Source organism: Porites lutea, chromosome 5 (assembly GCF_958299795.1).
Source record: "Porites lutea chromosome 5, jaPorLute2.1, whole genome shotgun sequence".
Classification (NCBI taxonomy): Eukaryota; Metazoa; Cnidaria; class Anthozoa; order Scleractinia; family Poritidae; genus Porites; species Porites lutea.
This window is the reverse complement of record NC_133205.1, coordinates 22,197,951-22,219,707: the sequence shown is the minus strand read 5'-3', so window position 1 is coordinate 22,219,707 and position 21,757 is coordinate 22,197,951. Positions and strand designations below refer to the sequence as shown.

Below are 21,757 nucleotides of genomic sequence, written 5' to 3'. Positions count from 1 at the left end.
ACCCTCTGTAACCTTTTGCAACTCGTTGTAACCTCCTGTAACCCGTTATAACCCCGTGTAACCTCCTGGAACCCGTTACAACGCCCTGTAACCTCTTGTAATTCCCTGTAACCTCCTTTAACCCCTTTTGACCTTCTGTAACCCTTTGTAACCCCCTGTAACCTCTTGTAACCTCTTGTAACCTACTGTTACCCCTTGTAACCCCATGTAACCCCTTTTAATCCCTTGTTACTTCATGTAACCCCTTGCAACCCCTGCAACTTCCTGTAACCCTTTGTAACCCCCTGTAACCCCTTGTAACCTTTTGTAACCTCTTGTAACCCCCTGTAACCTCTTGTAACCCCTTGTAACCCCCTGTAACCTCTCGTAACCCCTTGTAACCTGCTGTAACCCCTTGTAACCCCCTCTGATCGCCCGTAATCCCCTGTCACCCCTTGTAACCTCTTGTATCCCTCTGTAACCCCTTAGATGCACGATAACCCCCTGTAACCACTTGTAACTCCCCGTAACCCTTTGTAACCCACTTTAACCCCTTGTAAACCCTTGTTACTTCATGTAAGCCTTTGTAACCCCTTGTAACCTCTTGTAACCCCCTGTAACCTCTTGTAACCCCTTGTAACCCCCTGTAACCTTTTGTAACCTCTTGTAACCTGCTGTAACCCCTTGTAACCCTATCTAATCCCCATTAATCCCCTGTCACCCCTTGTAATTTCTTGTAACCCCCTGTAACCCTTTAGATCCACTATAACCCCTTGTAACCCGTTGTAACGTCCTGTAACCCCTTGTAACCCCCTGTAACCCCTTGTAATCCCTTGTTACTTCATCTAACCCCTTGTAACCCGCTAAAACCTCTTGTAACCCAGTGTAACCCCCTGTAACCTCTTGTAACCCCCGGTAACCTTTGTAAGCCCTTGTAACCCCTTGTAATCTCTTGTAACCTCTTGTAACCAACTGTAACCCCTTGTAACCCGATCTAAACCTCCAGTAACCCCTTGTAACCTCTTGTAACCTCCCGTAAGCCCTTGTAAGCCCCTGTAACCCTTTGTAATCCCTTGTTACTTCATGTAACCCTTTGTAACCCCTGTAACCTCTTGTAACCCCTTGTAACCCCCTGTAACCCCTTGTAACCCCTTGTAACCTCTTGCAACCCATTGTAACTCCCTGTAACCCTTTGTAATCCCTTGTTACTTAATGTTAACCCTTGTAACCCCCAGTAACCCCTTGTAACCCCTTGTAGCCCACTGTAACCGTTGGTAACCCCTTGTAACCTCCGTAACCTCTTGTAACCCCTTGTAACCTCCTGTAACCCCTTGTAACTCCCTGTAATCTTTTGTAACCTCCTGTAAGACCTTGTAACCCCCTGTAACCCCTTGTAATCCCTTGTTACTTGATGTAACCTCTTGTAACCCCCTGTAACCTCCTGTAACCCCTTGTAACCTTCTGTAACCTCCTGTAACCCCTTGTAATCCCTCGTTACTTCGTATAACCTCTTGTAACCCCCTGTAACCTCTCTTAACCCCTTGTAACCTCCTTTTACTCCTTGTAACGCCCTGTAACTCCTTGTAACCCCCTGTAACCCCTTGTTATCTTTTGTTACTTTATGTAACCCCTTGTAACCCCTGTAACCTGTTGTAACCCCTTGTTTTCTCTGTAACCCCTTGTAACCTCTTGTAACCCCCTGTAACGTCTTGTAACCCCCTGTAACCTCTTGTAATCCCTTGTTATTTCATGTAACCCCTTGTAACCCCCTGTAACCTCTTGTAACCCGTTGTAACCTCCTGTAACCCGTTTTAACCCCCTGTAACCTCTTGTAACCCCTTGTAACCCTTTGTAACTCCTGGTAACCCCTTGTAACCCACTGTAACCCCTTGTATCCCATTGTAACCTCTTGTGATCCCTTGTTACTTCGTGTAACCTCTTGTAACCTTTTGTAACCCCCTGTAACCTCTTTTAATCCCTTGTAACCCCCTGTAACCCCTTGTATCCCCCTGTTATCCGTTGTAACTCCCTGTAACCTCTTTTAACCCCCTGGAACCCCTTGGAACCCCCTCCAGCCACCAGCAATACCTTGTAACCCCCTGTAACCTCCAGTAACCCCCTGTCACCCCTTGCAACCTCTTGTAACCCCCTGTAACTTTTTGTAACCCACTGTAATCCCTTGTAACCTCTTGTAACCCCCTGTAACTCGTTGTAACCCCCTATAACCTTTTGTAAGGCCCTGTAACCCCTTGTAACCCCATCTAAACCTCCAGTAACCCGCTTTCACCCCTTGTAACCTCTTATAACCCCCTGTAACCCTTTGTAATCTCTTTTAACCTTTTGTAATCCCCGGTAACCCCCTGTAACCTCCAATAACTCCCTCTCACCCCTTGTAACCTCTTGTATCCCCCTGTAACTTCTGCTAACCCACTGTAACCCCTTGTAACCCCCGTAACCCTTTTTAACTCCCTTGTTACACTTTGTAATACATTGTGACACCTTGAGATCCTTTGTATCCCTCTGTAGTCCCTTGTGACCCCTTGAACCCCTTTTATTTCCCTTTAACCCCTTCTAAGCTGCTGCACCTTCATGTAATCCGTTGTAACCTCCTGTAACTCCCTGCAAGCCCCGGAGGCAGGGTTTGAGCCAGGCCGCGCCATTGCGCCAATCCCGCACTGCAATTGGAATTGTCCCTTTAAAAAACGGCCAAGGGGACAATTTGTCCCCTTCAAAATTTAGGGAAAAAACTCGAAAGGAAGCACACACGAAGAGATTTATTTCAGTACAGAAATTGCAAGCTGAAACAGAACGTGGAAAGTATATTTTATCGCACCTTTAAAGTTCATTTCAAAGTTACGTTTCAGTCACGCTCTACTGCTATTTTTGTCGGAAATCTAAGACAGGGTTTCTGATTCTTCGCGCGGTCGCGGAGCCGCGAAATTCACAAAAACACGAAAAATACCGCGAAATTCGGTAGAAATCTTATCAAATACATGTCTGTACAACATATTTGAAACTTATTTTAGCTATAGGGGCTATTTACTTGCCGTAAACTTGCAAATTTATCTTGGAACTTCGGCACTGAAACATGCAAACAGATTATGTTGCGAAAAACTGGGCACTAGCCACGATGTTAAAGGCTTTGCCATTGGTTCATTTCTGGAGCGTATTGTTGTTGAAAGAGCAAATGATGACCTCTGTTAGAAAAACGTTAAAAAGGCTGGTTTGATCAGCGCAAAACCGATCGATTTGTAGCGAAATTTACCGTGAAAATAACCACAAAATCGGCCGTTTTTTACCGATTGCTTTTCGGTGAAGTTTGCCCCGAAAGCTCCCTCGAAATCGGCCGATTTTTCCGGGAATTTGTCCCTAAAAATCCCGCGAAATTTGACTTTTTCTTCCGAGACCTATCAGAAGCCCTGCTAAGACGACAAACCCCTTTGCATCAGCAGAAGGGTGTACAAATTTCTGTCCCCCTAAAAATGAAAATGTCCCCCAAAATTTTAGCCAAGGGGACAAATTGTCCCCCAGTGATCAAATCCTAGCTCAAACCCTGCCCTGTAACCCTTTGTTACCTTTTGTTAGCCCCTGTAATCCCTTGCAAACCTTTGCAATCCCCTGTGACCCCTTGTCAGTGCTTTTAACCCCCTTTAACCCCTTGTTACCTCTTAGAAGTCACTGTAATCCCCTGTAAACTCTTTTATCAGATGTCCATTTAATAATTAATTTTTCTTGTTATTACTTTGACAGATAAGCATGTCTTTTGGAGCAAATGATAAAGTAGTAATAAGAATATGGTCTAATATAATTATGATGTTAACACTTTCAAAGTTGAGCTAAAAGTGGGTAATGTGATAGTCAAGGTTAAAGACAAAAAAAGATGTCCAGTGGTCCCTATCTCTTATCTTATGTGGAGTAGCCCTTTTCTTGACGTCTATTCTTATTGCTTATAGGTGGCAGTCGTTTGGCTGTTTTGCTCCCAGCAGCCTTCCCTTCCTCTGGATGTGTACAAAACTCTCCTCGGAGGTTCTAAGTGTGACAGTGTCTGTTGGCTGCTGCTTACAGGGTTTTCATGGTTACTGTCCGTGCTCCCTTGTGGCTCCCGCAGTTTTCCCCACACTCATCTATTGGCCATGGGTTTAACACCATGACAGCCTCTGAGACTGAATGGTTTTGACTGCATTTTAAGTGAAGGCTGATCGTGACTAATAAGTGCTTTCTCAGTCACTTGTTCTAATCTTTGACTGACAGTCTCAGAAGAGTGTGAACTTGACACCCTGCTTCTGTAGGCACTAATCAGTCATAGATTGCACTCATCTTGGGGGCATTCTACCAAGTTGCCCACCGCGACTTTGACCAAGATTCTGAGTCTTCCCTGGTGGTGGTTTCTTTGCCTGGGACTGTTTACTCTTTACTTTGTCTGTTTTACCCTTAAAAAGTCTGTTGACATCCAATGCATTGAATGGAAGACTTGTAGCTGGCTGATTAACTTCTGCTGGGCTTGCTTTCTGTTTGCTTTGTTGATCCATGTTAGCTGTGTCAATTGCTAATCTTGTTGGTGCATAAAGATTAAACCATTGCTGGTGAGAAAAAGAATGATTATTTCAACAGTTAAGATGACCTACCGTAAATTCCTTCCTGTAAGCTGCAATTGCAGCACATTTAGGCACAGGGGAGGGGTATAGATCCCATTGACAATTTTGTTTTTATATTTTCAGGATAGCGAGGGAGCTGTTTATAACATTGCCATTTCTTATTAGACAAAAACCTGACCTTCAAGATATGACAGCTTTACAGTCTTAGAAACTGGCCATCATGTTTCCAATCCCATGAAAATTAACTATTGCGCATTATGCTCCCCTTTAATTGCTCTCCACTTCCTAGCCACTACCCTTCCTTTTCACCCTCATTAATTTCACTCCTATGCTAAGTTATGGTGAAATTACTTGTCTCTCTTACTATTAAATCTGTTGAAAAATCCTACAGGTTTTAAAAACCATTCAGGAAAAACCTATTTGACCAAATTTTGCTTAATAGTTTTTAGAGTTTTTAATTTTTAAGGGAGATTTTTACCTTGGCCACTGTATTATTTTGAGTGAAAGCATTTAGCATGGGAACTGCAAAACTAACCTTTGTTTCTGGACTGAGTCCTGTTGAGGTAAAAAGGTATTGCCAGACAGGAAGACCAAGGTGCACTATCATCATTCTAAAGTAATCTGTGAAGCAAGATGCAAGATACGACCACTCCAGGGAACGATCCAGAAACCAAATTTCTGGCTGACTGGTAGTTACTCCTAAGGCAAACAAGATATTATAATAATAATTAAGTATCTATAATGTAAATCCTCTATTAAAGCCCCCCCTCCCCCCAGGGTGCAAGGAAAAGCAGTTTTACAGCCTGCCAGTCGGGCAAGCTGTAGCTAGCTTGTACTAAAAAGAGAATTCACTAGCCCGATAGCAAAATCCACTAGCCTTGGGCTATCGGACATGACTTTCTTTCAAACTCTTCAACATATTGAATGCCATGAATGATGAATTATTTTAAAGCCCTCTGCATATTGTAAAGTCTAACCTGATTACATGTTAGCAGAATTTCACCTACCAGCTTTCACATCTTTGTAAACCAAGCAGACTTTACCATGTCCATCACATGGATCAAGTTCAAAAACCTTACAGCGGTTGTCAAAGTGTGGCTTTACATGACCTGCAGTGATTAATGTAAAGGAAATTATTTGATTTAAAACAATTATTATTGTCTCAGGAAAAAATCCCGGGAGGGTTACTCAAAGAATTTATCAATGAATAATAATATGAATACATTAAGTGAACTCAATTATTAAATTTCTAAGATCTAATATTCATAAAGCTAGTTTATGATACTTAAAAATTAATCTATTAAAAAAGCTATCTTTAGGGAGGGGAAATTAATAACCTCTTCATGTAATAAGACAGTACAAAAAATAATAGGGATAAGACAATTGATCTCAGTAGTTGAAAGAAAGTTACCATGTTCATCATCGTCATCTTCCTCGGAGTCTAAATCAGCCAAAGATGGTTTATCATCACAAACAGCTGTTGCTCGTGATAGCAACACTAAACCTGCTACAGGATTAAGTTCCATCTTCCCAAGTGGTAAGACACTCCCTGAAAACAAAGGACAATAGAGCAATTTTTTATGACCTTGAAATGAAAACGCATGAACAAAACAGAAACAACAAACGAATGCAAATAGAGTGATTTGATTGGTTTATCAAACAGATACAAATGTGCGTGGCTTAATTTTGGTTGGTTAAGTGAACGCTCGACTGAAAATACTTCATGCCTGAGAACTTTCTTGAAATCAATCGATACTTTGCTTTGACATCATACTGCAACACGATTGGCCAATTAAACAATGCCTTCTCCATATTAGGGTTTTCTTTGCCAGGAAAACAAAGAGTCCATGTTTTGATCTTTTCATCCATTAGCTGATAAAACAAATAACAAACACTTACTGAAACCATTTTTCAAGGTGATATGAAAATCGCTCTATAAGAATTATTAATCAATGACCATCTTCTGCAATTCTATGTACAGAAAAGTTTCAATTTCAAAACGGTTTAGCAGTGTTTTTATTGTCACCATCAAACTTGATGCTCCACTGTATCAAAAGGCCATTTGTTGTCAGGAAAAAGCTTTTCAAGTCATCTGGAAGGATACACATGTTCTTCTGTCAAACACAATAAACAAATGAAATAACATCATTATTTGAGCAATTAATTAGTTTTTCTACTTCTATTTTGGTGTAATATGTGTAAAAAACTGATACTCTTAACAGATGCCTTTTTTGGTTAGATTTTTTCTAGTTAATCATTAATTATTTATTAGCTAATTGCTATGTTGCAATGCGGCAAAATATTAGTAGCAGCCTTAGTAGCGACCTCGTTCCCAGGGTCCTCTCCTTCTCGGCCCCATGGCGAGAGAGACGCCACTGGGGCCAAGTAGGAGAGGACAATGGGAACAAGGTTGCATAAGTAGGTGAGGATCTAAAAGCTAGAAAGTTCTTTTCGTTCTATATTTTTCTTTTGTTTTCTGTGGAAGTAAAACCCAGGGGAAATTCCTGGCTCCTGGACTCTCAGCTCTCTCTCTCTCTCTCAGCCCTGTCAGTTGATAGAACTAAATATTTGTTTTTCTCTCCCCCAACAATACAACACCACTCTATAGAAATTTAACCCTTTATTCATTGGCTCATTGATTTACTTACTGATGTCGTTGATTAGAAATAAAGTTAACGGTTTGCTGATCACTGCAGGTGAGCAACTGACCCAGCAATGATAGTAACGAAAATCCTCAACCATCTACTGATTATCAAATACCGTAAAATGTCTGACCTGCTCCCATGTGAAGATGATGTGTTTTTCTGCAGGCTGCCTATCCAGTAGACGCACATCTGTCACACCAGGCTTCTTTTCTACAACAAAATTTACTTTCACTAAAAAACGCTGCCTAAAACTCTTTATCACTTGCTATTTTCTGCCCGCTACTTTGTGTTTCCAAATCTCTCGATGTTGCAGATGACTCGACGGTTGTTGCTTTTGTGTTTGCTGTCAAAACGAGTATTACCATTCTTGTTCTGATTATTATACATTTAAACATATTAGTTTCAAACTTACCAAGAGATCGAACGACTCCTAAAGTCATATTATCGAACAATTCCCTTACTCGACTTTGCTCACTCAAGGACGCCATTTTGAATCCATGGGCGACAGCCTTCAATGTGGACAATCCCTCCGTTGTGGAGTGGGGTGAAAACGCAAATTATGTTTACATTTGAATTGTTCTCAATTTTTTTAAAAGATTTTTAATGAAAAAGCTTTGAAAAATTTCATTAACAATATGTCATCTTTAACCTTAGTGATGCAAACAAAGCCATGATAATATTTGCGAGTTTTTGATTTTTCCCTACCCCTCCCCTACACAGCCCCTGCACCCAAGGAAAAAAACGAGCACGGAACCTGGGAGCGAAACATACTCGAACAAAATGGCGGCAAATTCGGCTGTGGAGGTTATCGAACCAAACATGCAAGACGAAATACTCGAAACAACAAGTCCCATAGCTTCAGGGAGATTAACTTTAAGTGACACAAATGTAGCCGAACAAGCCGAAATTACAAATGAAATTGTGGATGAGGTGGAAGATGCAGAAATAGACTCGCTTTTGGAACTCAAGAAGTGCAAAGAATGGCTTCTTCAACAGAAGATAAACCAACAGTCAGAGTTGCTTGTTCGTAAGTTCTAGGAGCCCATTGATCGATAAACTTAAATAAGGAAGCAGATGCTTGAAACCCGATTCGTTCTAGTTTAGAATTTCCAGAAAAGTGCTTGTTTGTTGACTTTTATCAGCGGAAATTTTTACCCTACTGTTGACAAACACACATTTTATGTTTTCGTTTCAAAAGGTCAAAATGAGCAAGGAATTCTGTTTTCCTTCATTGGAAGTAGGCACAGAGGCTATTGCCATAAGTACCGTGGCTTTAGGCGTCCGTGTGGGCTCCTTGTTTAAAATCTTAGTTGCCCGTGAGCAAATCATAGGAGCCTCTAGCAACCAGGCGCCTGTTAGGCAGCAGCCTAGTTACAGTGATGCATCGGTATGGTTTGAAACCAGGACCTTGAGGAAAAACAGCTGAACAGTGCAAAAAAATCAGCAAGCAAATCCCCTACTCAGTTCACTTTTTTATTACCACTTGCCTTGTTATTCACTCTGTTTCCCACTGAGGCGCCTGGTCTCAGGTTAAACTTCCTACATTTTAAAGGGCCAACCAAACTGCCCATCACTTAAACAAACTGGTGGCAATTTCTTATTAAGCATACATTAGCAGAACCATGTTGTCCAATCAAACTGCCTCAAACACTCTGCATTGCACAGTACACTAGTGGGTGTGTCTTTTTTTTATGTGACTTGGTGAACTTCCTGTATGTAAATCCCAAACACATGTTACAAGCTGAAAGGAATCTTACAGGCTTCAGGTTAACATGTCATATTATGTGATTTGTAGGGCGCCTTCAACAGCGAGAGGACCTGCAGCCATCTTCTAATGAATCTACTCAATCAGATCTTTATGAAAGGTTAGTATATACATTATTCAATAAAGGTTGCTTTGGCAATTTGTCATTGGGCATTTGGGCATACAAAACGATGTCATGATTTCTTTGACTGACCACCAAACAATAAAACAATGCAATGATTTGCTTGAGTGACCACCAAACAACAGATTCCTGGTGCACAATTACCAATGCTCATAGCAACCTTTATTGAAGAGGCTGACTATTATCCATTTTATATGTGCTGCCATTGTGGGCCTCCTTTGTGGATTCACAGTGTACCTTATTGAGATCATGTGCTGCATTATAGGGGATGTCAACCAATGTGCTAGCCCAAATCTCAGTCAACATGTTGGTTCCTATATCGGTCAAGTATTAGTTGAGTCTTGGATGAGTCTCGGTTGAGTGTCACCGGTAGTTAGTCACCACAGTCTATCGGTTGACAGTCAGTTTTTTAATAGTCAGTCGTTACTTTGTCAACAGATCACCGACAAGTCACCGACACTTGGTCAATGTCATACTTCAGGCAGCTATTACGGCTCCTGAAGTCTGTATGAGGATCTATAGGCAAAACTGTCTGTTCCAAGGTCAATCATCATTTGCACTCAGGAAATTATTCTTGTATTCACTTGTCCTTGAGGAAAGAATACATGTATTACTAGTAATAACCAATGGTTACAGAGTGCAGGCGACAACAATCTACATGTAAGGTCAAATGCTTTTGCTCCAATCAGTGAGTGCTTTGTGTAGGTGTCTTGTGACAGATGGCAAAATGCGTGTGATCAGATTACAAGTGGTAGAAGGTCAAAATGCACGTGATCAAACTGCATTCTGTGCATTCCATTCATTCTTAGTGGAAGCCCAAACAAATGCTGACTACATACATGCGACACATGTGTAATAACAACCTGGAGATTATGATTGCGGGCTTCTCTTGTTGCCCGCAATTAACATGATCAATGATCATGAGTAATTTTTTTGATATATACCAGTATTTTAGTTGAATTTTATTGAATTCTCTACTGTCACTTTTCTCTTGTTGACTGACTATTTTTTTTAATCACATCACTGTATTTTTTGCTGAATTAGGATATCCAAGCTACAAGATCAGCTCTATTCTCTGTCCACAGCACGGTCCTATAAGAAGCTTGTTCTGGACAGGTTGGTTTTATGAATCTGTGATTGTCTTAACAAGTTAAAAATGAAATCTTATAGCAATTTTTTTCCTGCCTTTACCCTGCTGCTACAGTATTGCTTAACTCTGCCTTTACTAAATGTTGTAAATACGTGTTGCCTCTTGTCTTCAGTAACTTATTGTTATGTTATAATAATAAATGAAAATCATTTGGTTAAATTTCATGCATAAATTGTCAATGTAGCATCTCCTACATGTAAGAAGTACACCCTTTGTAATCTGCATTTTCTTTTGGCAGATACAGAACTAGGACTCATATTACCTAAGTGACCCACTTACTAGAGAGCAATGAATAATTATTGTTTTTACTATATATAAATGACTTGATCCAGTCCAAGTTTTGTACCTGTGCATATTCTTGTGTGGCAGGCTTGACTTACAGCTGAAAAAGAACATGCTATTTAAAACTGTTTTGTCAATCCTTAATTCAAGGAAGCCACATAAATAAACAATGAAATGTTGATTATGTCATGCTCAACTACGTATCATTGGTTAATTATTAACCAATGAACTTTGCCATACCATAAAGGAAAGCTTGCAAAAAAGAGTTGCAGTATTACTGTGTGCTTCATGTACTTAGGACAATGATGCCTGAAGTACAACTTCACACCTCTCTATAACATCAAGTGGTAAATAGTCAGAGTCCTAACCCACTCCTCTCTTGCTCTCCACCCCCCCCCCCCCCCCTCATTCTCATACAAACAAATACCATTACCAGTGTTCATTCTTTACTTAAACCTAATTATCCAGGTACTGATTTACATATTTGACATGTACATAAAAGCAGTTAGGAAAAATCCAGCTTGTATTCAAGTAAGTTATTGCATGCAGTTAAGAGTGTAGCACATCCAATATGAATATACCTATGCATGTATTTTTTTCCTGCAGGCTTTTGTGTGGTGATCAGCTGATCAAAAAACTGTTTCCAGATGTCGTAACAGAATCTCCAACAGAAGAACATATTGAAGAAATGAAGTAAGGCTTAGAGGAGCTTTTTATTAGTATGACGAATGAAACATGAACTGTGTGAAAATCAGTCATTAATTCGCATTGTACTAGTTACTGTACTTGTTATACACGCCTTTTCCCTTAATACTGCATGCATCATACGTGCATCGCATAACTGGCACCTTGAGCTTGCATGCAAAGAAATGAAATGCAATGCAAAATCAGTGCATTGTTTTTGGTTGGACAGAACAAAACTGAGTCCAGACTAAGATGACTGGTCTGCTCTTATGTTATTGAGTGAATGTCACCTTTTTTCAGTGCTTTTGCCAGGCTGTGTGAAAAACAAAATAAACTCAGCACAGACATTCTGATAGAACATGAGGTAAGCTTTATTTCTTAGATAAAGTTGATTGAGAACGTTCAGAACAGTCATGCTGCATGAATGTACATGCACCCTTTGTATCTCGAGGTTAACTACTACCACCAAATATGGAGCAGGGACTGGATAATAGGCTCCCATACAGAAGTTCTTTTGCTCAGTACCCTCTACTTCGCTATTAACAAGAGATAAAAACGTCATATCCTGATGCAGTCCAGCTGTATGGGGATCTTCTTTTCCCACCTCTGCCCCCGTCCCTGTGCATGTCTTGTTTTCGCTTTGCTGTTTTATTTTCTCGTCAGTGTTTCCACTATCCGAGAGCTTGGCACAGGCTTCGCTAAAGTAAATGTCATTGAGTGAGAGAAAAGGGGGCAACAGCGAATTTTCATCTTACCTTGTACAAAGGTTTCTTTGTACACAGTCGTGCTGGTGATAATTCGGCTTAAATTAGATATACTAAAAACATGCATGATCGGCAGCATCTTATTGATCATATTACAATTTTCCCTTAGGCTTTGTTAGAAGCTCAAACTGTGTTAGACAAAGTTAGGCAACAAAGTTATGGTGAGTAACTTAAGAAGTTATAGTGAGTAACTTTAGGTACTAAGGGCCAAATATTTAAACGAAGTCTAACTTAAGCCGCGGTTTAACGAATCTTTGAACCTCCAGATCACTTCTGGATTGTTTTAAACAGATAAATGCTTTTCTAGTCTTCTCTATATGCTTTCATAAAACTGTTCACAATAAATGATGTTTAGATATAATCGTTGGGCAAATTAAAACTGATGAACACGGTTTTGTTGATCACTGGCTAAACAGCAAAACTCTCTGACACGCGTCAGCATTGTCAAAACTTCACGTCCACATTATAAAGCAGTACTGTAAAGTTTTGAAATGTATCCTCTTTGAAGAGCGTTTTACTTTTAGAAAAGGTCCGTTTTCGGTGGACAGTTTATCTGGATTTAGTGGCATGAACTCTGGGTCTAAACGAGAGAATCGCGTTACATTTTCATATTTATCCGGCGTATTGTGCATAGGATCTAACTCTATTGCTTTTTGTCGTTCTCCCGGTTGCTGTCGCTGGAGTGGGTTCAGTGCTAAAGCTATTTACTGCCGTTGAAATAAATCGGTGATAGTTCCAGTAACTGATTTCATCATCCTTTTGTTTTCAGAGAAAAAGAAAGAGAACAGAGGGCTTATGAAATCTTTGCAGGTGAGTGTGTCATAAAAACAACTTTTAGAGGAAAAAACTGTAACTAAATCGTAGTCTAACGTTCATGTACGGCTACCTCCCATAAGCAAAAAAATTTCCCTATTGGTCTAAGGGCCTCTTAGTGGGAACTTTTCGTAAACGACCACACCCACTTTTAGGAGCCTAGTGATGTTTCCATTGTCTTTATTCCCCCGTTGGATCTCTGACTCGCGCCCGTTTGTGTTTCATCGTTAAACCAATCAAATTCTTTTACTCTTGTTCGTTTGTTGTTTTGTTTTGATCGTGCTTAATGATTTCAAGATCAAACGAAACTCGCTCTGTTAGGCTAGTTTCGAAGTGTTTTGGCTACTTAATGTGAAGGAATCCTTCCCCACTGAACGTGAGTTAAGAAGCTGCTCTGAAAAGACGCACAAGACTTTCTAAAACCTGTTTTAAAGTGAAGCATGCTTTAAAACCCTTTCCCATAAAAAGCTACTCTTTGTTATTATAGTTATTACAATTATTTTGACTACGCACAAATGAAAGCACTTGGTCTGGAGATAGCTGCTTAAAAGCCAGTCTTTCACTGGGTTTTCTGTTAAACCTGGTATAATTGAATATGTTTTTGTCAGTTGAACGTATGATAAGAGGTACAATGCTATCCCTTTCTTGTTTCGCAGAGTTTAAAGGAAGATCAAGAAAAGGCCTCTTCCTGTAGCACGGACAACGCACAAATTCAAAAGTAAGTAGGAGTTGGATAGAGATAATAACAAAAAAACATTGACATGTTGGTCCAAAAATTAAAGTTAAGCTCTGAAAGAGACGACGTTTTTCGAAAACGTCACTCAATAAGTGAACTCGCGCTGCTTCAAACTTTATCCCGCTTATTCCATCTCGTTCAATTCGTCAAATATTGGCTACTTTTTCCTGAAGTTGAATTCTAAACGACTGTATTGGAAGTTCAGGAAAAAAATAGGAAAATATTTTTTGTTCACATCCTCCTAAAAACGTGAAATAAGGCACTTTTACGTCGTAGTCGTACAATGACGGCAAAGCAATGAAATGCACAAAAAGAGGGATGCACGTGCGAAGTTGTTGTTTTGCTAATTGAAACCTACTGGGCCAGTTATTTAAACGGAGTTTAGCCAGTGTTTAACAAAATCGGGTTCTAAGCCATTTTCAGTTTGCCCAACGCTTTTATCTTAACACTATTTATCGTGAAAAATTTCATGAAAGCATAAGGTGTAGACTGGAAAAGCACTTATTTTCTTAAAAATAATATCCTACTATGGAAGAGATCTGGAGGTCCAAAGATTTGCTGAACGGTGGCCTAAAATAGACTTCATTTAAATAACTGACCCATTGTTTTTGCCGTTCTCGTTGCCCTCGCCATCGTCTTTGCTTAAGCTCCCTAGTAAGTAGTAAGCAGAACTTTTTTCACTCTTGCCATAAATTTGCAGTTTAGCTTGGATTCGTTTGAAAACTGCGCTGCCGAGAATTGCAGCCATTTGGTCGGTTTAAGTCAAAACACAACTTTCTTTGGGTTCCGATAAGTCCGAAAATCAGGCTACAGGTTAAAGTAGAGGGTTGCGAGAAGGAACGGAGGAAAGCAATGGTGCAGCCTTGATCTTTATAATGGCCACCTCGGAGATGTTTTTTAAATGTAAAAATTGGTCGAGTGGCAAGGAGTTTAAGGCAATGATGTGTTCAAGAACCCTGCTATCTCTATCTCAAAGCTCTGAAAGGGTAATGAAATAAATTCGATTGGTTCGGCTGATGCCTTTGAACTTCCAATTAATCCGTTTCATGGATACCTTTACAATACGAATAGTTTCCTTTCACAAATTCAGTGGTATAAATACGGGTACATTTGTTAAGCGGACATGTAGGTTCTGTACCTTAAGTGTCCGTAATAATAGGGTGCAAATACTCGTCGTCATCATTATCATCTTCACCAGTCCTTTCGGTGTCCCGTGTCACACTCCCAGTGCACGAACAAAAGTTCTCCGTTCAGGCCAGTGTCGGATCCAGGGGAGGGGCCCGGGGGGCCCGCCCCCCCTTCTTGTCAGACCAATCTGAGGCCCGAAGGGCCCAAAAAATTATTTTTAAGACCGGCTCCCCCCCCCCCTCCCCCCCCACCTAATTATCTCAAGGTCTGGATCCTCCACTGCAGGCCTACTTCTTTACCCAAATTCAGACGTTCTTAAAGAGGGCAGACTATTCCATATTATTGAGTCTTTGAAAAATTTAGTGGAATACAGCATTCTCGTCTTAACTCTGCAGTAATTTTGTAACTTAGACCTCTCTCTTTTCCAGGTTGAAACAGCAAATAGCCACGAAAGTAGAAAAGATAGATATCGTAAGAAATGTTTTCCAGGTAAGAACAGTAAGAGGTTTCCTGTAAGTTGCTTTCCGAAGGTCAGGGTTTGGACCGAGTCTTGAATTCTGGAAAAAGTCTTAAAACTTGCAGTTTTCAAACCGGGAAAAAGTGTGGAAAATTAAAATGAAAGAAGTTTTTTTTTTTTCAAAACTGCAGCAAGTGCTTAGTTGCTCCTCCACAGCCAAATAATTCAATAGACCATTTCCGAGTTTGAAAAACGAAACTAAGTGAAAATTTTTTGTTGTTAAAACGACTTTTATTTGCGTAAGAACTTTGCAACAGAGGCTTAAAGCAATTTGGAAATGGACTATTGTTCAGAACTGTCTCATCTTCGCATTGCACGATGGTTATTGTACATTTCTAGTGTATCCCATCTCCATACGCATGCCATAGGAGAACTGTTTAGCGGTTCCCAACCAACAGCTACCACTTGTCTACGGTGGAGCGGGCGCGTAACGGAGTGGTTTTGTAGTCGCCTCGGCAGTAAACAGCGGAGTCGATTATCGCAAGTGAGACCTCTCGCCTGGGGCTATGCCATGCCGATGAGTCCTGATGAGGACGAAGCAGTTGTCCATGACTGCCACTGACGGGGTGATATGGTTGTGCCATACCGCGGAGGTGGTACGTGTGCTTCAGTGCTGAAACTGGTATCATCCTGTGAAAAGCCCTGTTCCCGCATTTTGTTTCCGGAAAATGAAATTATCGTTTTAAAAAAGTCGGGAAAAAGTCTTCAATTTTGCATCCAAAGATCTGTGCGAACCCTGAAAGGTTCGGCTCTAAAAACAGCAACATATTTTAAGTGGTAATAACCAAAGGTTACGGAGTGAGGGCGACAACGATCGAAGGTTAAAGGGGCTGTGTCACGAAATTCAGCCAAATTAGGAAATTACAAAATGCCTGTTAAATTAAGAGAACATGATATTAATTTTGAGGAGGACCCGGAAAAAAAAATTCCGAGTCCCAGATGGGATATACTAAATTAAGAGAAACATAAAAAATAACTGCTTAAAACTTTAAAGGAAGGTTAAAATAACATAACAGAAACAACAGATGCCACGGATGGGCAAAACTGAAGACGATTGAAACGGATTGAAATTAGGGTTTTTGAAAACTGTTCAGCCTAACAGTTTTGCAAAGTTGATCCCTGCTACTTGCAACTTCAAAAATAATGCTCAGGAGACATATTTGTTTGTCTCGGATCTCTGATTTTGTCATTTACATTTAATTTCTTTGAAAACTTTAAGTTTCATAGCGATTGAGAGCGAGTAATTGGCAAAATTAAACAAAATGAACTGGACTGCCGTGACACAGCCCCTTTAAAACGCTCTTGTACCCCTCCTTACACCAACGCTTTGCTTTGTGTAAGGTTTACGTGATAGATGGTCAAAGCAGGCGTGATCGCGTGCAGATTGCGTCCTGTGCGTTCCATTTATTCTTGGTGGAAGTCCAACGAAGCTGGCTTTATACATGCCGGGCATGCGTAATAGCAACCTGGAGGTTAGTTAGAGTTGCAGGCTCCTCTTGTCCCCCGCACACGGTTATGCATTGCAATAAGCATACAATTTGAAAAGTTATAACGGTAATCAGATAATTTTTATACATAGAGGCAACCGAGTTGCCTCTCTTCAAAAGAGATTAGTCTAAAAGGTTTTATCTGGAGAAGATTGAACTACCGTCTGGTAAGGATAGAGTTCTTTAACAGGACGGAAATAGTCATCAGTGATAAACTCTCCTATACTCGAATGACCCCCTCTGAGAGAGCAGCAGATAACCGTCGGTCATCGGACAATATTCGACTAAACTATTCCCAGTATCCGGAAATATCCTTACTGTAGTTAGATAGAGATTAAATTCCAAGCTGAAGATCTGCAGAGTACATCTGCTTAAAATGAGGAGTTAAAAGTCACAGTAATGAATGGCTGACACACTTAGACCTGATTTTTGATTTCTCCCGATAAAATGGTGACCTGGTCGTACAAAAAAAAAAAAATGGCAGTACCGGCCTCAACTACACTTGTCGACACTTTGCCCTAAAAAGCCTCTCTGACCTCTTCCAACCTACAGAGGGGAAAATGAAGCTTTCTCTCCACCACTCCCTCCACGCAATGTTATGCCGCTGTTCGAGCTTCCTGTAGAAAACAACAAATACCCCAACTTTGAATGGAGGAGACGTGGGGTGTGGATTGTTTTGTTCTCCGAAGTTACCCCATTTGAGGACAATTTCTCAACAATGATGTCGCCGACAGCAGGTTCTGTTAAGGGGTTCATGTCCTTTAAAATTATGATTCTCCTATGTAGGGAGCGGCGTCATTTACTTGATGTTTGTTTTTCAGGGGGTCATCGTCGGTAGTGGTCTTGACTGGGCGTCTGACGACGACATGAAGCGACTTGTTCTCAGTCTTGGAGAGGTTTTGGAATTCGCTGCGTAACGCATGCGCCAATTCAGGAGGAGAGCTCAACTGCCATCTACCACAAGTAGGAGAGTGGATCATTTATGATACACATACCTAGCCTGAGCCTAAGCTGAGAGACGTGGACTGTCTTTACCAAACTGTTTAAAGTGGGATCTGGGACTTTGTGACGTAATAGACTGTACATCAAACACTAAAGTGGAGCCTCGATAACTAGAATTCCCCGCTAACTCGAACTAAGTCCCATTTCCCTTGGATTTCACCCCACTTTTCAGTCAGTTTTACTCCGCTAACTCGAACTAAATTCCCTTTCACATCAAAAATTCACTGAAATTTACGTCAACAACTCGAATTTTGTGCAACTCCACTCGAATGCCATCCATTAGCTGCCAACACTCGTCAACACTACAGCAATCTGATTTTAATTGGTGCAAAAAACGGATCACCTCTTATCATAAAAAATGCCTTACGAAATAAGTTAAATTTTTACTACACTATACACTGAAGGGCTGAAAAATCACTAACTACTCTCAATTTGTAACATGGCAAATTGAATTTTTCAATCGACCTCGATAAATCGAACCCTCGCTAACTCGAACTGACTTTCGTTTCTCTTCAGAGTTTGAGTTACCGGGGTTCTACTTTAGCCGTGGAAACAGTGTTTAAATTGTCCTCAAGTTGTTCGACCACTGAAACTTATGGGGGATGAACATACTCAATGTCATGTGTGTTGTATTCTCTGTCATGGTAAAAGAATCTATGCCTCACACCGCTCGCTTTTAGCTATGTATAGGGACAATGAATATACTTTACCAGTTTGTTGAAAGATTTGTCGTCACGGCTGTTTGAGAGGGAAATTTAAAAACCGCGCAAGAGAACCAAGAAATTCGGGCTAACAACAATAAAGCAGGCCGCATCAGCTGAAAAAAAACCACGGTAACTCGGAAACTACGCTTTTCCTTACTATGTGATTTTGCTGTGTCGAGTCGTGGTCACTACCTCTAGGCTAAACTATAAGAGCTCCAAAACGGTGAAATTGTGTCACTGCACTTTGGATATAATCAAACACAGCAAGAATTTTTTTTAATTATAGTAAATAACTATATCCAGCGAACGTACATTCCTCGCAGCTCCTAAAGGTCTTAAAAACTAATGCATGTTCCTGAAAAGTGACATTCGAGAAATAGGCGCTGGATCAGTTAAGGGCTTCAGATGCGAAATTGTCCCACTACATTCTGCATTTTGACGATAGGAATTTTTTATGTGGTTCCCAGTCATCAAAACAATTAGAATTGCTGATAGCTTTCACAGTATCGCGTATCTCTCGCGTCGAAAGTAAGATTTTTTTGCTAGTTTTTCTATTCGCTCTCGAATGTCGTTCTGTGGTGATTTCAGTGGTTAATCAATGGAACTGAAGACACTTTGCGGAAAAAAAGAGTGAATTCGGTAAATTATTTGCGCGCACTCGCCCTGTAATCCGGAAATCATCCGAAAGACATACCGAAAATGGTCTAGCAGGTTAAAGGCCTGTTTCATGCGACCAATTTAATTATTAGTCCGTTTTGAGTTCTGCAAAGTCTAGTTTGAAATGCGCAAAAAATCTCATACTTTGGTCTCAAGGTGGACAAATGACATTTTGGTCTGTTTCAGCAAGCTAGCGACACAAATCGACCCACAACCTTCCCCCCCCCCCCCCCCCAACTACCAAAAAAATTAAAAATTAAAACCGGAGAAAAACAGACCAACGGTGAAAATCCTTTCCTCCTTTCAAACAGACTTGAAACTTAAAACAGCAGGAAATATTTTACGTGGTGCTAATGAAAAGAAAATATTTTAATCCTGCGATGATGCATCTTCTATAGGCTTCCTGCAGTGGAATTATCTTATAATCCTTATTCTGTTTTTATCACCTGTTTATACCTGCCGATAGCTTGCTTTTATCAGATCGATTTCAACCTCAATCATTAGGGACAATAGAGAGGCCGATTGGAAAACCTAGACTGGAGTCTGGGCTGGACTGCACTAGACTCTGGATTTCCTCCCCCCGCCCCCCCCAAAAATTACCCCCCTAAATAAAAAAGTCCAGTCCAAACCCGAGAAGCAGTCAAGGGAAGTCTGGGTAAATCTGTGCCGCCTAAGCCTTCAAACCCTGACCCTGTTTAAGACAGGAGTTAAGTCATTTTTCACACTAAAATCGAGGAAATAGATATTAAGGAAAAAATTACTGGTATTGCAAATGTAGACCGCTCATCTTAAGTATTCGCACTCTTTGAAAGGCTTCCAGTCTAAAAAGACACCTTGTTCAAGACGCTAAATAGTGAAATTATATACCATGTTTAAGACTTTTCAGCGGCACATACCCAAGAAGGGAGTCCCCCCCGGGGGGGGGGAGTAGTAAATGGGCCATTTCTGTGTTGCCCCAAGCCTCTCTTTGAAAGCGAGGCTAAGTGCAAAACCATTGATATAAAAATGACTTTTTATTGTCATGAAAATAAACTCATTTTCACAAGAAAGATTCTTCACTTAGCCTCGTTTTGAAAGTGAGAATTTTTGGAACTTGGAAAAGGCTGCCCCTTTTGACACGTGCACCACAACCCGAGGGAATTCTGGTACTCACGTGACCCAAGAAAACGCCTGCATCGTAGGCTGCTGTAAAGAGATTGTCATTCATTCACTTCAACCTAGGAGGTAGCACGAATACAGTTCCTTACGTAATCATAATGTATCTTTGCTCTGCAGCCTCATTTTTTTGCTCATCTTAGCTATCACAAAATGTACAATTTCTCCGCAAGAATGGATGTAAAATTATAGGTTGTTGTTGCTAATGTGGTATAAGAAGTAGGGAGTTTTGGACTCGAGAGGGATGATTTATACCTCATGATAGAATTTCTGCAGCGTAAATTGCCTCTCGGTTAAGTCAGGGAGAAGGAGTAAGTTTTGACGTAGGCGTGACTTGTTGTTTGAAGGACTATTTAATAAAGACCAGGAACTGTTAAATTTTCCACATTTCCTTTTCTAACCATAAATTGGTTTTCTTATTCATTTCTATTCTTATGTTCTCGAATTATTTTTAGGAGAACCACTGTTTAGTTGGCACTTTTTTGCTGCTCTCCTAAACTCTTTAGCTCGTGAAGTTCATTGCATGAAGATCAGTACAACGTGGAGTATTATCTAGAGATTGCTTATCCAAACCGTCGAAGTACAAATTTTCTTGTTTTCTCTCTCAATCATTTCCAATAAGTTTGATGATTTGTCATTGTCCCAGATGTTGCACTCTTCACTCGGTAGCGTGATTTTTGCTGTTTACTGTAACTCTTATAATCATGAATAGATAACGTAAACAAACTTTCTCAGCATGAAACTTTTGAAACTGGTCCAGTGGTTAAATGAAAACACTTGTTTTAAATCTTTTGCCCCGTCTGTGATGGCACAGTTCTTGTTCTTGCCCTAACAGGTATTTCGAATTGCAGACTAAAAATATCTTGTTCTTAACAACAAGCGACATCTTTTTCTTGTTGTAAGACGTTTTTCTCATACCAGTGATTACGTAATGCATGTGGCGTAAGCCTGTGAGTTAACTTCGCTGTGTGGCGAGTTTAAAACCTTTTCACGTTTCCAGCTAAGCGTTGCCAAAAAATAAATCTTTCTTAACTTTCAGCCCCCAAACACGGGATGTACGGGAAAAATGATTGTGACTCTAATGGGTCAGCAGTCAAGAATTTCTCAAATTTCTCTCTTCATGGGTTTATCGAGTTCTGCTTTTTTTGGCTCTTTGGTTAAAAATAGAGCTGAAAAACATTAACGTTAGCATTAATCTAATTTCTAAATCCGAGGGAACGTGAGGGTTAACAAAGAGATTAATTTATCGAGTTGCCTAATTTGCGAATTTTTGCAAATGTTTTGAACGTGGACATGCAACGTTTCCCTGATCAATTTAGATTTTTGGGAAACTGCCCACCTACCCCTCCCCTGACCCAACATTTTTCCACAAGTGAGACACAAATGTTAACGTTGAGTTAGAGGAGGGGTAGGAGGGCAGTTTCCCAGAAAACCTAAATTGATCCCGTTTCCCTTTTGTCTCAGAATTCTCTGTAGAGTTGATCAAATTTACAACTTAAGATATTCGCCCATTAGCCGGAGTAGTTGTATAGTTATATTTGAAGTTTTAATTGATAAAAAAAGAACATGTGTT

General features: G+C 40.4%; 2 protein-coding genes across 2 annotated transcripts; one reads left to right on the top strand and one right to left on the bottom strand.

The window, feature by feature from the left end:
* Positions 1 to 3,693: 3,693 nt before the first annotated feature.
* LOC140937035 (tubulin polyglutamylase complex subunit 2-like) lies at positions 3,694 to 7,721 on the bottom strand. Its single transcript, XM_073386559.1, has 7 exons — positions 7,632 to 7,721; positions 7,350 to 7,429; positions 6,601 to 6,688; positions 5,986 to 6,123; positions 5,582 to 5,683; positions 5,110 to 5,273; positions 3,694 to 4,559 (listed from the first exon to the last, which is right to left on the bottom strand). The coding sequence occupies exons 1-7, from the start codon at positions 7,705 to 7,707 to the stop codon at positions 4,293 to 4,295; spliced, it is 915 nt and encodes a 304-aa protein (XP_073242660.1). The 5' UTR covers positions 7,708 to 7,721; the 3' UTR covers positions 3,694 to 4,292.
* Positions 7,722 to 7,934: 213 nt separating this feature from the next.
* Positions 7,935 to 18,221, top strand: LOC140937465 (centromere protein H-like). Its single transcript, XM_073387033.1, has 10 exons — positions 7,935 to 8,246; positions 9,015 to 9,084; positions 10,150 to 10,221; positions 11,144 to 11,230; positions 11,522 to 11,585; positions 12,095 to 12,146; positions 12,755 to 12,795; positions 13,455 to 13,516; positions 15,091 to 15,151; positions 17,488 to 18,221. The coding sequence occupies exons 1-10, from the start codon at positions 8,000 to 8,002 to the stop codon at positions 17,581 to 17,583; spliced, it is 852 nt and encodes a 283-aa protein (XP_073243134.1). The 5' UTR covers positions 7,935 to 7,999; the 3' UTR covers positions 17,584 to 18,221.
* The last annotated feature ends 3,536 nt before the right edge of the window (positions 18,222 to 21,757 follow it).

What these genes read in the sequence shown, in the direction of transcription:
- LOC140937465 (XM_073387033.1), top strand. Translation starts at nt 8,000, where the DNA reads ATGGCGGCAAATTCGGCTGTGGAGGTTATCGAACCAAACATGCAAGAC. An exon ending in CAATCAGATCTTTATGAAAG is followed by an intron (nt 9,085 to 10,149) that starts GTTAGTATATAC and finishes TTGCTGAATTAG; the next exon opens with GATATCCAAGCTACAAGATC. An exon ending in TCGTAAGAAATGTTTTCCAG is followed by an intron (nt 15,152 to 17,487) that starts GTAAGAACAGTA and finishes TTTGTTTTTCAG; the next exon opens with GGGGTCATCGTCGGTAGTGG.
- LOC140937035 (XM_073386559.1), bottom strand. Translation starts at nt 7,707, where the DNA reads ATGGCGTCCTTGAGTGAGCAAAGTCGAGTAAGGGAATTGTTCGATAAT. An exon ending in TCATCTTCACATGGGAGCAG is followed by an intron (nt 6,689 to 7,349) that starts GTCAGACATTTT and finishes TGTGTTTGACAG; the next exon opens with AAGAACATGTGTATCCTTCC. An exon ending in GTGGAGCATCAAGTTTGATG is followed by an intron (nt 6,124 to 6,600) that starts GTGACAATAAAA and finishes CTTTGTTTTCAG; the next exon opens with GGAGTGTCTTACCACTTGGG.